This window comes from Salvelinus alpinus, chromosome 28 (assembly GCF_045679555.1).
Source record: "Salvelinus alpinus chromosome 28, SLU_Salpinus.1, whole genome shotgun sequence".
NCBI lineage: Eukaryota > Metazoa > Chordata > Actinopteri > Salmoniformes > Salmonidae > Salvelinus > Salvelinus alpinus.
The window spans coordinates 25,733-42,958 of NC_092113.1; the positions used below are offsets into that span (position 1 = coordinate 25,733).

At 41.7% G+C, this 17,226-nt stretch overlaps 1 protein-coding gene across 1 annotated transcript in view; it reads left to right on the forward strand.

Annotated features, from left to right (window-relative positions):
- The window catches only part of LOC139557968 (OTU domain-containing protein 5-A-like), a 37,759-nt gene extending 21,255 nt beyond the window's left edge, over positions 1 to 16,504 (forward strand). Inside the window, exons 3-9 of the mRNA XM_071373346.1 lie at positions 3,842 to 3,906; positions 4,622 to 4,778; positions 4,943 to 5,091; positions 12,539 to 12,727; positions 12,892 to 13,099; positions 13,218 to 13,334; positions 14,104 to 16,504. Of these exons, the coding sequence (XP_071229447.1) occupies positions 3,842 to 3,906; positions 4,622 to 4,778; positions 4,943 to 5,091; positions 12,539 to 12,727; positions 12,892 to 13,099; positions 13,218 to 13,334; positions 14,104 to 14,225 (1,007 nt within the window). The 3' untranslated portion in view covers positions 14,226 to 16,504. The remainder of the gene's footprint in view (positions 1 to 3,841; positions 3,907 to 4,621; positions 4,779 to 4,942; positions 5,092 to 12,538; positions 12,728 to 12,891; positions 13,100 to 13,217; positions 13,335 to 14,103) is intronic.
- The last annotated feature ends 722 nt before the right edge of the window (positions 16,505 to 17,226 follow it).

Consider the following 17,226-nt stretch of genomic DNA (forward strand, 5'->3'; position numbering starts at 1 on the left):
CGAAAACACAATATGTATTTCTATTAGCTAACCACAATAGCAAAAGACTCAACCGCATATTTTCACAATTTTTCTACCGCATAGGTAGCTATCACAAAACCGACCAAATAGAGATATAATTAGTCACTAACCAAGAAACGACTTCATCAGATGACAGTCTTATAACATTTGTGTTTTGTTCGAAAATGTGCATATTTGAGGTATAAACCATAGTTTTACATTGCAGCTACCATCAAAAATAGCACCGAAGCAGCCAGAATAATTACAGAGAGCAACGTGAAATACCTAAATACTCATCATAAAACATTTATGAAAAATACATGGTGTACAGCAAATGAAAGATAAACATCTTGTGAATCCAGCCAATATTTCCGATTTTTTTTAAAGTGTTTTACAACGAAAACACAATATAGCATTATATTAGCTTACCACAATAGCCAAACACACAACCGCATTCATTCACCGCAAAGATAGCATTCGCAAAAACCAGCAAAAGATATAAAATTAATCACTAACCTTGACCAACTTCATCAGATGACAGTCCTATAACATCAGGTTATACAATACACTTATGTTTTGTTCGAAAATGTGCATATTTTGAGCTGCAAACCGTGGTTATACATTGTGAATATGTAGCATCGATTCACCAAATTGTCCGGAGATATTTTGGACACTCACCTAATCTGACCAAAGAACTCATAATAAACTTTACTAAAAAATACATGTTGGACAGCAAATGAAAGATACACTAGTTCTTAATGCAACTAGTGTTAGATTAGTGTTAGATTTAAAAAAAATAATAATAATAACTTTACCATAACAAACAGCTTACGTTATAGCGAGACAGCGCCTGCAAAAAGGGCGGAAAATAGGACTCAACATTTCCACAGAAATACGAAATAACATCATAAATTGTTCCTACTTTTGCTGAGCTTCCATCAGAATATTGTACAAGGAGTCCTTTGTCCAGAATAAATCGTTGTTTGGATTTAGAATGTCCTTCATTCCTGTCGAATTAGCAACCTTAGCTAGCCATGTGGCGTGAACATGCCCATCTTCTCCTGAGGCAAAGAAAGGAAAATTCCAAAAGTCGCAATAAACGTTGAATAAACTGATACAACTCGGTTGAATAAAACTACTTTATGATGTTTTTATCACATCTATCAAATAAAATCAGAGCCGGAGACATCCACCGTGTATACCAAACGCTTTTCAGAAGCCAATGTTCATGTCCTTCCCGCGCCTAGGTAGAGAAAGGAAATTCTGGTCACGTCATTCCAAGAGCTCTTGTTCGACCTCAGATCAAGCTAGACACCCCATTCCACCTTCCACTGCCTGTTGACATCTAGTGGAAGGCGTATGCAGTGCATGCAAATACATAAATATTAAGCAATTGAATAGGCAGGCCCTGGAACAGAGCATCGTTTTCAGATTTTTCACTTCCTTTCTGGAAGTTTGCTGCCAAATGAGTTCTGTTTTACTCACAGATATAATTCAAACAGTTTTAGACACTTGAGAGTTTTCTATCCAATAGTAATAATAATATGCATATTGTACGATCTAGAATAGAGTACGAGGCCGTTTAAATTGGGCACGATTTTTTCCCAAAGTGAAAACAGCGCCCCCTATTCACAAGAAGTTTTAAGGAGAGGTATATCTATAATTCCATGTGTATAACTTGTATTATCATCTACAATTATGATGAGTATTTCTGTTGAATAGATGTGGCTATGCAAAATCACTGGATGTTTTTGGAACTAGTGAATGTAACACGCCAATGTAAACTCAGATTTTTTTATATAAATATGAACTTTATCAAACAAAACATACATGTATTGTGTAACATGAAGTCCCATGAGTGTCATCTGATGAAGATCATCAAAGGTTAGTGATTAATTTTTATCTCTTATTGTGCTTTTTGTGACTCCTATCTTTGGCTGGAAAAATGGCTGTGCTTATTGTGGTTTGGTGTGAGCTAACATAATCGTTTGTGGTGCTTTCGCTGAAAAGCATATTTGAAATCGGACACTTTGGTGGGATTAACAACAAGATTACCTTTCAAATTGTATAAAACACATGTATGTCTGAGGAATTGTAATTATGAGATTTCTGTTGTTTTGAATTTGGCGCCCTGCACTTTCACTGGCTGTTGTCATATCATCCCGTTAACGGGATTGCAGCCATAAGAAGTTAAAGGTCTTACTCACATTGGCTACGGCGAGCGTGATCACATAGTCGTCCGGAACAGCTAGTGCTCTCATGCATGCTTCAGTGTTGCTTGCCTCGAAGCGTGCATAGAAGTACTTTAGCTAGTCTGGTTGTGTCACTGGGCAGCTCGCGGCTGAGCTTCCCTTTGTAGTCCGTAATAGTTTGCAAGCCATGTCATGTCCTGTATTTACGCTTTGCCTGTTTGATGGTTCGTCATAAGATACAGTGGCAGAAACATTATGTACAGAAGAAGTTACAAACAACGTGAAAAAACACACAAAATAGCACAATTGGTTAGGAGCCCGTAAAACAGCAGCCATCTCAACTCCATTCTATGATTTTGCCTGTAATCCATGGTTTTTGGTTTGGATACTTTATTATAGTTTTGAAACGAGGTCTAGTTGTGGCCGCAACCGACTACATTATGAACAACTCTTGGTGGAATGCATTGCTTGACTCAAACTGCAGCCTCGAAGCATTTCGTTCTCGAGTTCGAGTTTGTTGAGCAAAGGCTGTGTATGTTTGGTTCTACAAAGCTGTGTCCATAACATTCAATAATCAATTAATTGCATTCATTCTTGCACATGCGATCAATTATCAGTTCTGAACATATATTTTTTGGGGGCTGTGGAGAGAAACCCTTTTAGCTTTGTTTGTAGTGGGCATAATATTTCTCATGTATGATATTATAAATACCTCACGTGACACCTAATAAGACTAAGCAATTAGCGCATTAAATTAGTTGTCTTCATCTGACTCCATAGGATAAATCGGAATATTCAAGGAGACTATGGTTGAGTTACAGGCAATGAAGGCAATGAAGAAATGTCTGAGAATAGAATTCTAAATACAAGTTTATTTAACTACTTTGTAAAAAAATATATATATATATTCACATACAAGGCATAAATCTTAAGTAACAAGACATTAACAAGCAGTACAAGGAATTATTCTAATCATGGAGAGAGAGAAATCATAGCCTGAAATGCCAGGCCCCAAAAGTCCATGGGGTGGAGAGAGAAGGAAAGAAAGAGTATCTCACCCCAGCAGGTCAGGAACAAATAAGACAAAGAACAATTAATCTTAGACCCTTTTATAAGAATATAAATTGTTTGGATTCAAAACCTGAGTTGTACTAATAATAGTATTACTGTAAAGTTAACCTCCAATCAGATATCAGACTTGTGTGACAATGGGGGTAGGCAAGACCAACACAGAGAATGCTGAATTCCTAAGACAACACATAGCAATTTCTTGCATGAGTTACTTCTCAGGCTGGGCTACCCTACATGTTTACATCTGTTAATCATATCAGTGACTCTTCTCAGATCTACACATATAGCTGGGGATGCAACCAAAGATAAAGCCCTGTTTACATTCAATCTAGCATCTAAGCATTCAAACGTGTAGCATTGCACCTGCTTTAAATAAAATGGTCCTATAGATCTGTATTGATTAAACTACATACAATTGCATTAAATATGCTTTGTCATACTTTGTCAATCAAAGGCTATTTCATACTTATTCATTTAATATAGACTTCATCAGAAAGACTTGAAAATGTGCCTGAATAGATGAGAATGTTGTTGAACTGGTATGCATGTTGTAACACCTGATTCCCTCTTGTTTGCAGCTGATCAAGTATATGGAGACCAAGATATGCATGAAGTTGTTCGTAAACACTGCATGGACTACTTGGTAAGTTGTCTTCTTTCTTTGGTTATGTTGTGGAATTAATTCTAACCAAAGGAGAGAGACTTTTAGATTTCTTCAAAACAATTGAACTTTATTATTTAATTACTGCAGTAATGGAGCCGTCAACAACCACCCCGGGAGGTGATTGTTGAGAACACAACGAGCAGAGATGATTTACTTCCTTTTATAGACTAAGCACATCCTTCTGAGTACGTGACAAACAACAGATGTGTGGAATGGGTCAAAGGTGAGGTTTTGTATGTGAGAAAGAAGTAACCCCCCAGCCAGATAACATTTACTGTGGAGACTGTTCTAATTGCATATAAACCAGGTTTTGGCCCCAAAGACAAGGTTCCTCTCATCAGCTATCCACACCAGAGACATTTCCTCCCTGGTACCTCATAGTACACATTAGGTTATTCAATTATTGCATCTGAGCTCCTAGAGTGTACAGCTCTCCTTTAATTTTTCAAACCTCATAGTACACAAACACCAACTCATTATATGGAATGCAGGCTGTAGGTTTTATCACCAAGCTATCATAAATCAATTGCCACAGGCCCAACTCAGTCCCACAGACACAGATGAGAGAGTACTCATCAAAGCTATTTGATGCATAAACATTATTTAAACATAATCTTGTAATTTTCTACCATAGTTACCAGTCAAATTTCACCTGTTGGGCTTTTTCTTAATGAAATGTGTACTGTAATTTCAGATGAAGAATGCAGACTACTTCTCGAACTACGTGACAGAAGACTTCACCACATACATCAACAGGAAGAGGAAAAACAACTGCCATGGGAATCACATCGAGATGCAGGCTATGGCAGAGATGTACAATCGGCCAGTGGAAGTTTACCAAGAGGGCACAGGTGTGTTTTTCAGTAGTGGGCCATGCCAGCTGCATGATCAGCAGAGCTGCCTGGTACTGTACACAGTTTTTAATTCTTGACCTTTGATTTCTGAATGTGTAGACATAGTAGTGCACTACATTGATCAAGTAGTTCTGTTAACTATTCCCCCCCCCCTCTTCCAGAACCAATCAACACATTCCATGGCATTCATCAAAATAATGACGAACCAATCAGAGTCAGCTACCATCGTAACATTCACTACAACTCTGTGGTGAACCCCAACAAAGCCACAATTGGAGTAGGCCTTGGACTTCCTGCTTTCAAACCAGGGGTGGGTACCTACATTTTGTCTGTAGGACCTAACACTTAAGTGAGTAATATATCCTTGTAGTTTTTATATTATTAGAAAATACATATTTTTTTGTGGTTACAAGTGATTGAGGACAAATGGTAGCGTAAGTGTTATGTGCCTTCTGGAGAGAGTCATTAGGTTCACCTTTATTCTCTTCCCATGATGGTGGTGATAATGACCCTGTTAATGACGGTGTGGCTCACTTCCTGTGTGACTCAGTTGACCCCTTTGTCTCTCTAAGCACTGTTGCCTAAATTGTTGTTGGCTTTCAGTGCATTGACATGTTATGCTTTCCAGCCTGCATTGCCTCTGAGGCACAGACGCATCTTACATTGCAGTGTCTGTCACGTTCCTGACCTGTTTTCTGTTGTTTTGTATGTGTGTGATGGTCAGGGCGTGAGTTTTGGGTGGGCAGTCTATGTTTTCTGTTTCTATGTTGGTTTTGGGTTGCCTGGTATGGCTCTTAATTAGAGGCAGGTGTTTTGCGTTTTCCTCTAATTGAGAGTCATATTAAGGTAGGTTGTTCTCACTGTTTGTTTGTGGGTGATTGTCTCCTGTGTCAGTGTCTGTATGTTACGCCACACGGGACTGTTCCGGTTTTTGTTAGTTCGTTCGTTTTATGTAGTCCGTTTTCCTGGTTCATGCGTTCTTCACGTTGTATGTAAGTTCGTGTCCAGGTCTGTCTACATTCGTTTATTTGTTTTGTAATTATTCAAGTGTTTGTCGTGTTTTTCTGTTTTGTCTATTAAATCAATATGTATTCACAACCCGCTGCATTTTGGTCAAATCACTACTCCTCCTCTTCGTATGAAGGGGAGGAGGAACACCGTTACAGAATCACCCACCAAACCCAGATCAAGCAGCGGGTTAACGGACAGCCACGACAGCAGCAGTGGGAAAAGGAGGATTGGACATGGGAAGAGATCCTGGACGGTAAAGGACCCTGGGCAGAGCCAGTGGAGTGTCGCCGCCCCAAAGCGGAGCTGGAGGCAGCGAAAGCGGAGAGGCGACGTTATGAGGAGGCAGCACGGAAGCAAGGCTGGAGGCCCGTGAGTAACACCCAAAAATGTATTGGGGGAGGGGGCTACAGGGGAGTGTGGCGAAGCCGGGTTGGATACCTGAGCCAACTCCCCGGGCTTGCCGTGGAGTAAGAGGGCGTCGTACTGGTCAGACACCGTGTTATGCGGTAAAGCGCACGGTGTCCCCAGTACGCGTGCTTAGCCCAGTGCGGGCTATTCCACCTTGCCGCACTGGGAGGGCTAGGTTGGGCATCGAGACGAGTGCCATGAAGCCGGCCCAACGTATCTGGTCTCCAGTACGTCTCCTCGGGCCGGCGTACATGGCACCAGCCTTACAGGTGGTGTCCCCGGTTCACCTGCATAGCCCAGTGCGGGCTATTCCACCTCGCCGCACTGGCAGGGCTACGGGGACCATTCAACCTGGTAAGGTTGGGGAGGCTCGGTGCTCAAGAGCACGTGTCCTCCTTCACGGTCCGGTATATCCGGCGCCACCTTCCCGCCCCAGCCTAGTACCACCAGTGCCGACACCACGCACCAGGCTTCCAGTGCATCTCCAGAGCCCTGTTCCTCCTCCACGCACTCTCCCTATGGTGCGTGTCTCCAGCCCAGTGCCTCCAGTTCCGGTACCGCGCACCAGGCTGTCTCTCCGTCTCCTCCCTACAGAACTGCCCGTCTGCCCAGCGGCGCCTGAACTGCCCGTCTGCCCAGCGGCGCCTGAACTGCCCGTCTGCCCAGCGGCGCCTGAACTGCCCGTCTGCCCAGCGGCACCTGAACTGCCCGTCTGCCCAGCGGCGCCTGAACTGCCCGTCTGCCCAACGGCGCCTGAACTGCCCGTCTGCCATGAGCCTGCAAAGCTGCCCGTCTGCCATGAGCCTGCAAAGCTGCCCGTCTGCCATGAGCCTGCAAAGCCGCCCGTCTGCCAAGAGCCTACGGAGCCTTCCGCCAGACCGGATCAGCCAGAGCCTTCCGCCAGACCGGATGAGCCAGAGCCTTCCGCCAGACCGGATCAGCCAGAGCCTTCCGCCAGACCGGATCAGCCAGAGCCTTCCGCCAGACCGGATCAGCCAGAGCCTTCCGCCAGACCGGATCAGCCAGAGCCGTCCAGCCAGGACCAGCCAGAGCCGTCCAGCCAGGACCAGCCAGAGCCGTTCAGCCAGGACCTGCCAGAGTCCCTCAGCCAGGACCTGCCAGAGTCCCTCAGCCAGGACCTGCCAGAGTCCCTCAGCCAGGACCTGCCAGAGTCCCTCAGCCAGGACCTGCCAGAGTCCCTCAGCCAGGACCTGCCAGAGTCCCTCAGCCAGGACCTGCCGCCCCTTATCCCGGTGCTGCCCCTTATCCCGGTGCTGCCCCTTATCCCGGTGCTGCCCCTTATCCCGGTGCTGCCCCTTCATTTAGGTGGTTTTAGTTGGAGGGTGGTCATTGGGAGGGGGATACAGAAGCGGGGAGTGACTATGGTGGTGTGGGGACAGCGTCCGGAGCCTGAGCCACCACCGTGGTCAGATGCCCACCCAGACCCTCCCCTGGACTTTGTGCTGGTGCGCCCGGCGTTCGCACCTTGAGGGGGGGGGGGTTCTGTCACGTTCCTGACCTGTTTTCTGTTGTTTTGTATGTGTGTGATGGTCAGGGCGTGAGTTTTGGGTGGGCAGTCTATGTTTTCTGTTTCTATGTTGGTTTTGGGTTGCCTGGTATGGCTCTTAATTAGAGGCAGGTGTTTTGCGTTTTCCTCTAATTGAGAGTCATATTAAGGTAGGTTGTTCTCACTGTTTGTTTGTGGGTGATTGTCTCCTGTGTCAGTGTCTGTATGTTACGCCACACGGGACTGTTCCGGTTTTTGTTAGTTCGTTCGTTTTATGTAGTCTGTTTTCCTGGTTCATGCGTTCTTCACGTTGTATGTAAGTTCGTGTCCAGGTCTGTCTACATTTGTTTATTTGTTTTGTAATTATTCAAGTGTTTGTCGTGTTTTTCCGTTTTGTCTATTAAATCAATATGTATTCACAACCCGCTGCATTTTGGTCAAATCACTACTCCTCCTCTTCGTATGAAGGGGAGGAGGAACACCGTTACAGTGTCATTTCAGTGACAGGCCGTTTAAGTTTAGTTCGTTGATAACATTAGCAGTTAGCTGGCATTGTTGTTAGTGTTGTCATCACTTCCATTGTCTTCTTCTGTCATGAAGATGACATAAAATCTTACTGAATTGATTAGCTGCATGAAGTTATACAGGCTTTGATGAAATGGATGACGTCCATGGGTCCGTCCAGACACAGTCAGCCAGCCAGGCTGTCAGTTGGAGTGGGAAAGTGTTATAAAGGTGACAGTTGTTGTGTTATCATAGCTTAATAATCTCTCAAACTCTGACACCTATGCATTTTCTAAATAATGCATAAAATTGTAAAGTACATTTTGGTTTCAAATCTACAAGTCCTACAATCACATGCTTAGTACTGTTATAAAGGTAAGAACGGTGAAACAACGTGACTACTACAGAGCCCGAGAAACTCCCTGAAATGTACAGTTTTTTTGTTTGTTTTCATCTTCGGGGGGGGTGTTCCCCCATATTGGGGGACAAGGAATTTGAAAGACTAGGTTTGAAATAAAATATGACGCCAATTACTGTTCCAAAATGCCTTTTTGTTGTTGAAAATAATAATTGGTTTAATCTTTTACCTAATTGGTGCTCTAAACATGTGCAAATTCCCATAGGGACACAGCCATTTTAAAAGCAAAGGGCTTGTGCAACATGCCATGCCTTTTTCGTCTTACAGGAATGATATTCAGTGCCTTCGGAAAGAATTCAGACCCCTTGACTTTTTCCACATTTTGTTAGGTTACAGCCTTATTCTAAAAAGCAAAAACAGGTTTTTAGAAATGTTTACAAATGTATTAAAAATAGACTGAAATATCACATTTACCTAAGTATTCAGACCCTTTACTCAGTACTTTGTTGAAGCACCTTTGGTAGTGATAACAGCCTTAAGTCTTCTTGGGTATGACGCTACAAGCTTGGCACACCTGTATTTAGGGAGTTTCTCCCATTCTTTTCTGCAAATCCTCTCAAGCTCTGTCAGGTTGGATGGGGAGCGTCGCTGCACAGCTATTTTCAGATTTCTCCAGAGATGTTCAATCAGGTTCAAGTTCGGACTCTGGCTGGGCCACCTGTCCCGAAGCCACTCCTGCGTTGTCTTGGCTGTGTGCTTAAGGTCGTTGTCCTGTTGGAAGGTTAACCTTCACTCCAGTCTGTGGTCCTGAGCACTCTGGAGAAGGTTTTCATCAAGGATCTCTCTGTACTTTGCTCCGTTTATCTTTCCCTCGATCCTGACTAATCTTCCAGTCCTTGCCGCTGAAAAACATCCCCTCGGCATGACGCTGCCACCACCGTGCTTCACTGTAGGGATGGTGCCAGGTTTCCTCCAGACGTGATGCTTGGCATTCAGGCCAAAGAGTTCAATCTTGTTTTCATCAGGCCCGAGAATCTTGTTTCTCATGGTCTGAGTCCTTTAGGAGCCTTTTGGCAAACTATAAGTGGGATGTCATGTGCCTTTTACTGAGGAGTGGCTTCTGTCTGGCCACTTTACCATAAAGACCTGATTGGTGGAGTGCTGCAGAGATGGCTGTCCTTCTGGAATGTTCTCCCATCTCCACAGAGGAACTCTAGAGCTCTGTCTGAGTGACCATCGGATTCTTGGTCATCTCCCTGACCAAGACCCTTTCTCCCCCGATTGCTCAGTTTGGCAGGGCGGCCAGCTCTAGCAAGAGTCTTGTCTTGGTGGTTCCAAACTTCTTCTATTTATGAATGATGGAGGCCACCGTGTTCTTGCGGACCTTCAATTCTGCAGACATTTTTTGGTACCCATCCCCAGATCTGTGCCTCTACAAAATCTTGTATCGAAGCTCTACGGACAATTCCTTCAACCTCATGGCTTGGTTTTTGCTGACATGCACTGTCAACTGTAGGACCCTATATAGACAAGTGTGTGCCTTTCCAAATCATGTCCAATCAATTGAATTTACAAACGGTCTTAGCAAACAGTCTGAGTACTTATGTAAGGTATTTCTTTTTTTGTATAATTTTTTTAACGTTTTCTACAAACCTATTATCACTTTGTCATTTTGGGCTATTGTGTGTAAATTGATGAGGAACATTTTTTTAAATACATTTTAGAATGTGGAAAAGGGAGAAGAGAACAATGGGTATAAATATTGAAGATGTGCATTCTCATCCCCAGCATCTTTTTACGTGTCTATTTTCAAAGAATAAAGCTAAGAACATTAACAACTTAATAGTTAAGAACAATTTACAGTGCCCTCCACTTATATTGGCACCCTTGGTAAATATCAGCAAAACGGTCTGTAAAAAAAATAAATGTCTTTGCTGTTTATCCTCTTGGTCTTTTATTTAAAATATTCACAAAAAATCTTACCTTTTAATTTAAATTCTTATGGCTGCAATCCCGGTAACGGGATCGATATGACAACAGCCAGTGAAAGTGCAGGGCGCCAAATTCAAAAAACTGAAATCTCATAATTAAAATTCCTCAAACATACAAGTATTTCACACCATTTTAAGGATACACTTGTTGTCAATCCCACCAAAGTGTCTGATTTTTCAAATATGCTTTTCAGCGAAAGCACTACAAACGATTGTTAGGTCACACCAAACCACAATAAGCACAGCCATTTTTCCAGCCAAAGATAAGCGTCACAAAAAGCACAAATAGAGATAAAATGAATCACTAACCTTTGATGATCTTCATCAGAATGCACTCCCAGGAATCCCAGGTCCACAATAAATGCTTGATTTGTTCGAATATGTCCGTTATTTATGTCCAATTAGCTACTTTGGTTAGCGCGTTTGGTAAACAATTCCAAAGTCACAAAGCGCGTCCACTATAACGTGACGAAATGTCCAAAAGTTCCGTAACAGTCAGTAGAAACATGTCAAACGATGTATTGAATCAATCTTTAGAATATTGTTAACATACATCTTGAATAACGTTCCAACCAGAGAATTACATTGACTTCAGATGAGCGATGGAACGGAGCTCCCTCTTATGTGAACGCGCATGGTCAAAGAATGGTCACCTCATGGCAGTGGTGACTAATTCTCCTCTCATTCGGCCCCCCTTCACAGTAGAGTCATCAGACAAAGTTCTACAGACTGTTGACATCTAGTGGAAGCCGTAGGAAGCGAATACTCATTCATATCTCGCTGTGATTTCACTGGGATCTTGGTTGAAACTCGACCAGCCTCAGAATTTCCACTTCTTGTTTGGATTTTTTCTCAGGTTTTTGCCTGCCATATGAGTTCTGTTATACTCACAGACATAATTCAAACAGTTTTAGGAACTTCAGAGTGTTTTCTATCCAATACTAATAATAATATGCATATATTAGCAACTATGACTGAGGAGCAGGCCGTTTACTCTGGGCACCTCTGTGCACCTTTCATCCAAGCTACTCAATACTGCCCCTGCAGCCATAAGAAGTTAACTGACATATGACTAAGAAGTTTACTCACTTATGGAGCTGCCTACTCCTGATGATTTGTTTTTCAAATCATATGAGAAAAAAATATTTAGCTTTATATGGGATACTAAACTAGAAAAGATAAAGCGTGACTATCTACAGTATATAATGAATATAAACTGGGTGGGCTGAGATTATTCAGTATAAAAGCACTAAACCTCTCTAAAAGCTTCACTTATACCAAAGTTTTACTTGAACCCAAAATGGTTCTGAAGTAGATTACTAAGAAAAGCTCAACCCTTGTTTAATACCGCCCTTTTTGACTTTGTGCAGATTGCCATTTCCTGAATCTTTATTCCATGTATCTCTCTTTTACAGAGAAGCAATGGTTTGAATTTCATCCCCTGAAAAGATTGAACAAGTATTACCACAAATATTATGGTTGAACTCAAATGTGCTGCTTGATAAAAGACCTGTGTTCATGTAAAATATGTTTGAGAAGGGGTTTTTGTTTTTAAATTATATTGTAAATTGGAGATTACAATCAATTGATTACAGCACTACTCCAAAAATGGAGGTGGTAGCAGTAGGGAGGGAACTGGTCTGTCAAATATAAATAATTGAAACAGGCGGAGGAAGAAAAATAGCATAAATGGGAAAATATACAATTTTAATTTGAGGACCAGGTCAAATCTTAAAGTGTGGAAGATTTGAAGACTTTGTCTTGGTTGATCCATATTGGTACAGTACACATTACTACTTTGTACACATTGCTACTATCTATTGTTACTTGGTTGTTACCTATTGTTATTTGGTTGGTACACATTTCCACACTTATATTCACTCACTTAAACTATATCCATCTCACTGTTTTTTGATTGCTATGTCTGGTTTTATGTCCAGTTATTGACCTCTGTCCTCTGCCTCTCCCTCCCTCCCAGCAGTATGCAGACCAGTCACTTATGAAGAACGCCATTAAAACTTCAGAGGAGTCGTGGATCGAGCAGCAGATGCTGGAAGACAAGAAGAGAGCCACAGACTGGGAGGCTACCAATGAGGCCATCGAGGAGCAGGTGGCCAGGGAGTCCTACCTGCAGTGGCTCCAGGACCAGGAAAAGCAGGCACGGCAGGTGAGAGAGAATGTGCAAGTAAATGGTAGATTGAAGATCATTCCAGTGACATCCTTCTTAGAAAAACAATACTAGCACATTTGGTTCATATGAATCTAGTATCGGGTATTGAAATGTTGCACCAGCTGGCATTTAATGAGGTTGTTGTCTCCTTCTCCTCCCAGCCAAGTAAGGCTAGTGCCACCTGCAGCTCGGCCACTGCAGCAACATGCAGTGGTCTGGAAGAGTGGAGCGCTCGCTCGCCCTGGCAGCGCAGCTCAGCTCCCTCACCAGAGAACACTGACCCCTCCCACTCAGATACAAGCACAAAGCCCACCTCCCCGGCTGGAGCGGCCCTCATCATGTCCAAGCCCCCATCACCTTGTGCGCCTGGTAAGTCACTGTGACAAACCTTAAGAAGTGTCCTGAATCAACTTAGAGGGTGGCATATCAAATGAATTGAACATAAATGTTTTGATTATGGGTTTCCTCTCTCTGCTCCCTACTCTAGGTCCCAGCAACCAGGCTTGTGTTAGGCCTGATAGACCCACCTCTTCAACACTAAAGTCTCTGTACCCTGCATTGGAGTACCGTGCTATCATGCAAAAAATGTCACCCACCTCCTTTGGTAAAGTAATCATTGCATAGCTCTTCACTTAAAAACGTATTCAAATGAATGCATTCAATTAAATTCAAACTTTATTTGTCCCCTTTAGGCAATTACTACTGTTTTAGATGTTTTTAATAAGGCATAGAATAGGCAGTATTGTACGTTTGAGATGTAATACTTCAGAGGGGATAGTAGTCAAAACTAGCTGCAATCCTTAACATAAGTAATATCAATCACAGTGTTATAGACAGATATTATTACACCTCTGATGTGAAAGCATGGCTCTTTAGCTGCTGCTAGAGTGAAGACATTTGAATAACAACACAGCAAGTAGAGATGAATGAGTTATTTTTTGCTTTGCAAAGTATTTGGTTCACCCTCGGTCTGACATATATTTTGTTTGATAATTTATCATTATAAAGTGTTTGATTGCTTAGCTACACTGTATCGGAAAGCAAATAATAAACATATAATAGTAGAAACTTTAATCCAGGGTGTGGTACAGTGGCACAACTGAGAGCAGATGCACCTAACCTGAAATTACCTCCCTCTCAAATTGCTGGGTTGTGATTGGATGCATAGCCACCCCATTTTTATTTGAGAACACGCTTTATCATCCCAAAACCAAACAAAACCTTTGTTATCCACTGTCACTCCAATGTGCAGAATGTAACCAGCAACTAAAGATATGTTACAAACTAGTAATTTCAATACCCCTCATGATTTAAAATAACTACAATTGTAGGTGTTGCCTTTGAATGTATTTTTTTCTCTTTTTATGGTGTAGGTTTAACAGACTGGGAGGATGATGAGATTCTGGCCTCAGTCTTGGCTGTTTCACAACAAGAGTACCTCGACAGCATGAAGAAGAATTCTATGCATAGAGAACCTTCTCCGGACAGCAGTTGATAAAGGGAATCAAGCACACACAAGCAACTTCCCCTGAAAGGAAGAGGACAAAACAAGAGAAAAATCCAAACGTCATCATGCAACCATCCAGTCTTCTGTTCTCCCTATCCCTCCATCTCTACCTGTCCACACCTACCAATAATGATCCAGCATAATAAGACTTCACCCCTTCCTTTCTAATACCATTGACACCATCATTGGACTTATTAAAGGGAAATTCCGATTTTTTTTTACTTCATATTCATCTCCAGCACCACCCCAACATTAACATATGTGAAAATGGCATGTTTCCAATTACATAATTGATGCACATCATGTGATTTTTAACCAATTATGTGTAGGCATTGCCTACTATTTGGTTGATGTTATTGGAAACACTTACAGTTGAAGTCAGAAGTTTACATACACTTCGGTTGGAGTCATTAAAACTCGTTTTTCAACCACTCTACAAATTTCTTGTTAACAAACTATAGTTTTGGCAAGTCGGTTAGGACATGCACTTTGTGCATGACACAAGTAATTTTTCCAACAATTGTTTACAGATCATAATTCCAGTGGGCCAGAAGTTCACATACGTTGTTATTTTGTTGACTGTGCCTTTAAACAGCTTGAAAAATTACAGAAAATTATGTCATGGCTTTAGAAGCTTCTGATGGGCTATTTGACATAATTTGAGTCAATTGGAGGTGTACCAGTGGATGTATTTCAAAGCCTACCTTCAAACTCAGTGCCTCTTTGCTTGACATCATTGAAAAATCAAAAGATATCAGCCAAGACCTCAGGAAAAAAAATGGCAGACCTCCACACGTCTGGTTCATCCTTGGGAGCAATTTCCAAATGCCTGAAGGTACCACGTTCATCTGTACAAACAATAGTACGCAAGTATAAACACCATGAGACCACGCAGCCGTCATACCGCTCAGGAAGGAGGTACGTTCTGTCTCCTAGAGATGAACGTACTTTGGTGCGAAAAGTGCAACTCAATCCCAGAACAACAGCAAAGGACCTTGTGAAGATGCTGAAGGAAACCGGTACAAAAGTATCTATATCCACAGTAAAACGAGTCCTGTATCGACATAACCTGAAAGGCCGCTCAGCAAGGAAGTGGCCACTGCTCCAAAACCGCTATAAAAAAGCCAGACTACGGTTTGCAACTGCACAAAGATCGTACTTTTTGGAGAAATGTACTCTGGTCTGATGAAACAAAAATAGAACTGTTTGGCCGTAATGACCATTGTTATGTTTGGAGGAAAAAGGGGGAGGCTTGCAAGCCGAAGAACACCATCCCAACCGTGAAGCATGGGGGTGACAGCATCATGTTGTGGCGGTGCTTTGCTGCAGGAGGGACTGGTGCACAATTATGTGGATATATTGAAGCAACATCTCAAGACATCAGTCAGGAAGTTAAAGCTTGGTTGCAAATGGGTCTTCCAAATGGACAATGACCCCAAGCACAATTCAAAAGTTGTGGCAAAATGGCTTAAGGACAACAAAGTCAAGGTTTTGGAGTGGCCATCACAAAGCCCTGACCTCAATCCTATAGAAAATATGTGGGCAGAACTGAAAAAGAGTGTGCAAGCAAGGAGGCCTCCAAATCTGACTCAGTTACACCAGCTCTGTTAGGAGGAATGGGACATAATTCACCCAACTTATTGTGGGAAGCTTGTGGAAGGCTACCCAAAACGTTTGACCCAAGTTAAACAATTTAAAGGCAATGCTACCAAATACTAATTGAGTGTATGTAAACTTCTGACCCACTGGGAACGTGATGAATGAAATAAAAGCTGAAATAAACTATTATTCTAACATTTCACATTCTTAAAATAAACTGGTGATCTTAACTGACCTAAAACGGGGCATTTTTACTAGGATTAAATATCAGGAATTGTGAAGAACTGAGTTTAAATGTATTTGGCTAAGGTGTGTGTAAACTTCCAACTTCAGCTGCGTCTTCCTCTATCTTTTTGACTACTAAACGTAGAAAAGCGCTATTTTCATATACACTTCCGGTCAAAAGTTTTAGAACACCTACTCATTCAAGGGTTTTTGTCATTTTTACTAAATTCTACAATGTAGACAATATTAAAAATAAAGAAAAACCTTTGAATGAGACTTTTGACAGTAGTTTATGTTGATAATGGGCTGGTGTTGGAGATGAAGTTGACTCTTTTTTTAATTTACTGTCCCTTCAAGCTGCATGTTTAATTGAACACAACCAATATTGTCATATAAAACAAAAAAAAGTTATCTTAATGATTGATTTAATATGTTTATTTTATTGTTTGGGATGGAAATACCTTTTTTCTTGGAATAAAAGAGGATATCTTTCTGAAAAACAGCACTTTTGTTTATTTTTGCTGTAACTGTACTTAATTTCATGGTGTGTACTCTTCTGCACCCACTCAGATGGATACACAGTTCTAAATGTTTATTTGCGTTCTACCTGAATACTTAATTTGATTTATAGATAACAAGTGCAATGGAATTTTTTTAATTTTTTTAATTTCACCTTTATTTAACCAGGTAGGCAAATTGAGAACACGTTCTCATTTACAATTGCGACCTGGCCAAGATAAAGCAAAGCAGTTCGACACATACAACAACACATAGTTACACATGGAGTAAAACAAACATACAGTCAATAATACAGTGAAAAATAAGTCTATATACAATGTGAGCAAGTGAGGTGAGATAAGGGAGGTGAAGGCAAACAAAATATATATATAAATAAATAAAAATATAAAAAAGGCCATGGTGGCGAAGTAAATAGAATATAGCAAGTAAAAACACTGGAATGGTTGGTTTGCAGTGGAAGAATGTGCAAAGTAGAGATAGAAATAATGGGGTGCAAAGGAGCAAAATAAATAAATAAATACAGTAGGTAAAGAGGTAGTTGTTTGGGCTAAATTATAGATGGGCTATGTACAGGTGCAGTAATCTATGAGCTGCTCTGACAGCTGGTGCTTAAAGCTAGTGAGGGAGATAAGTGTTTCCAGTTTCA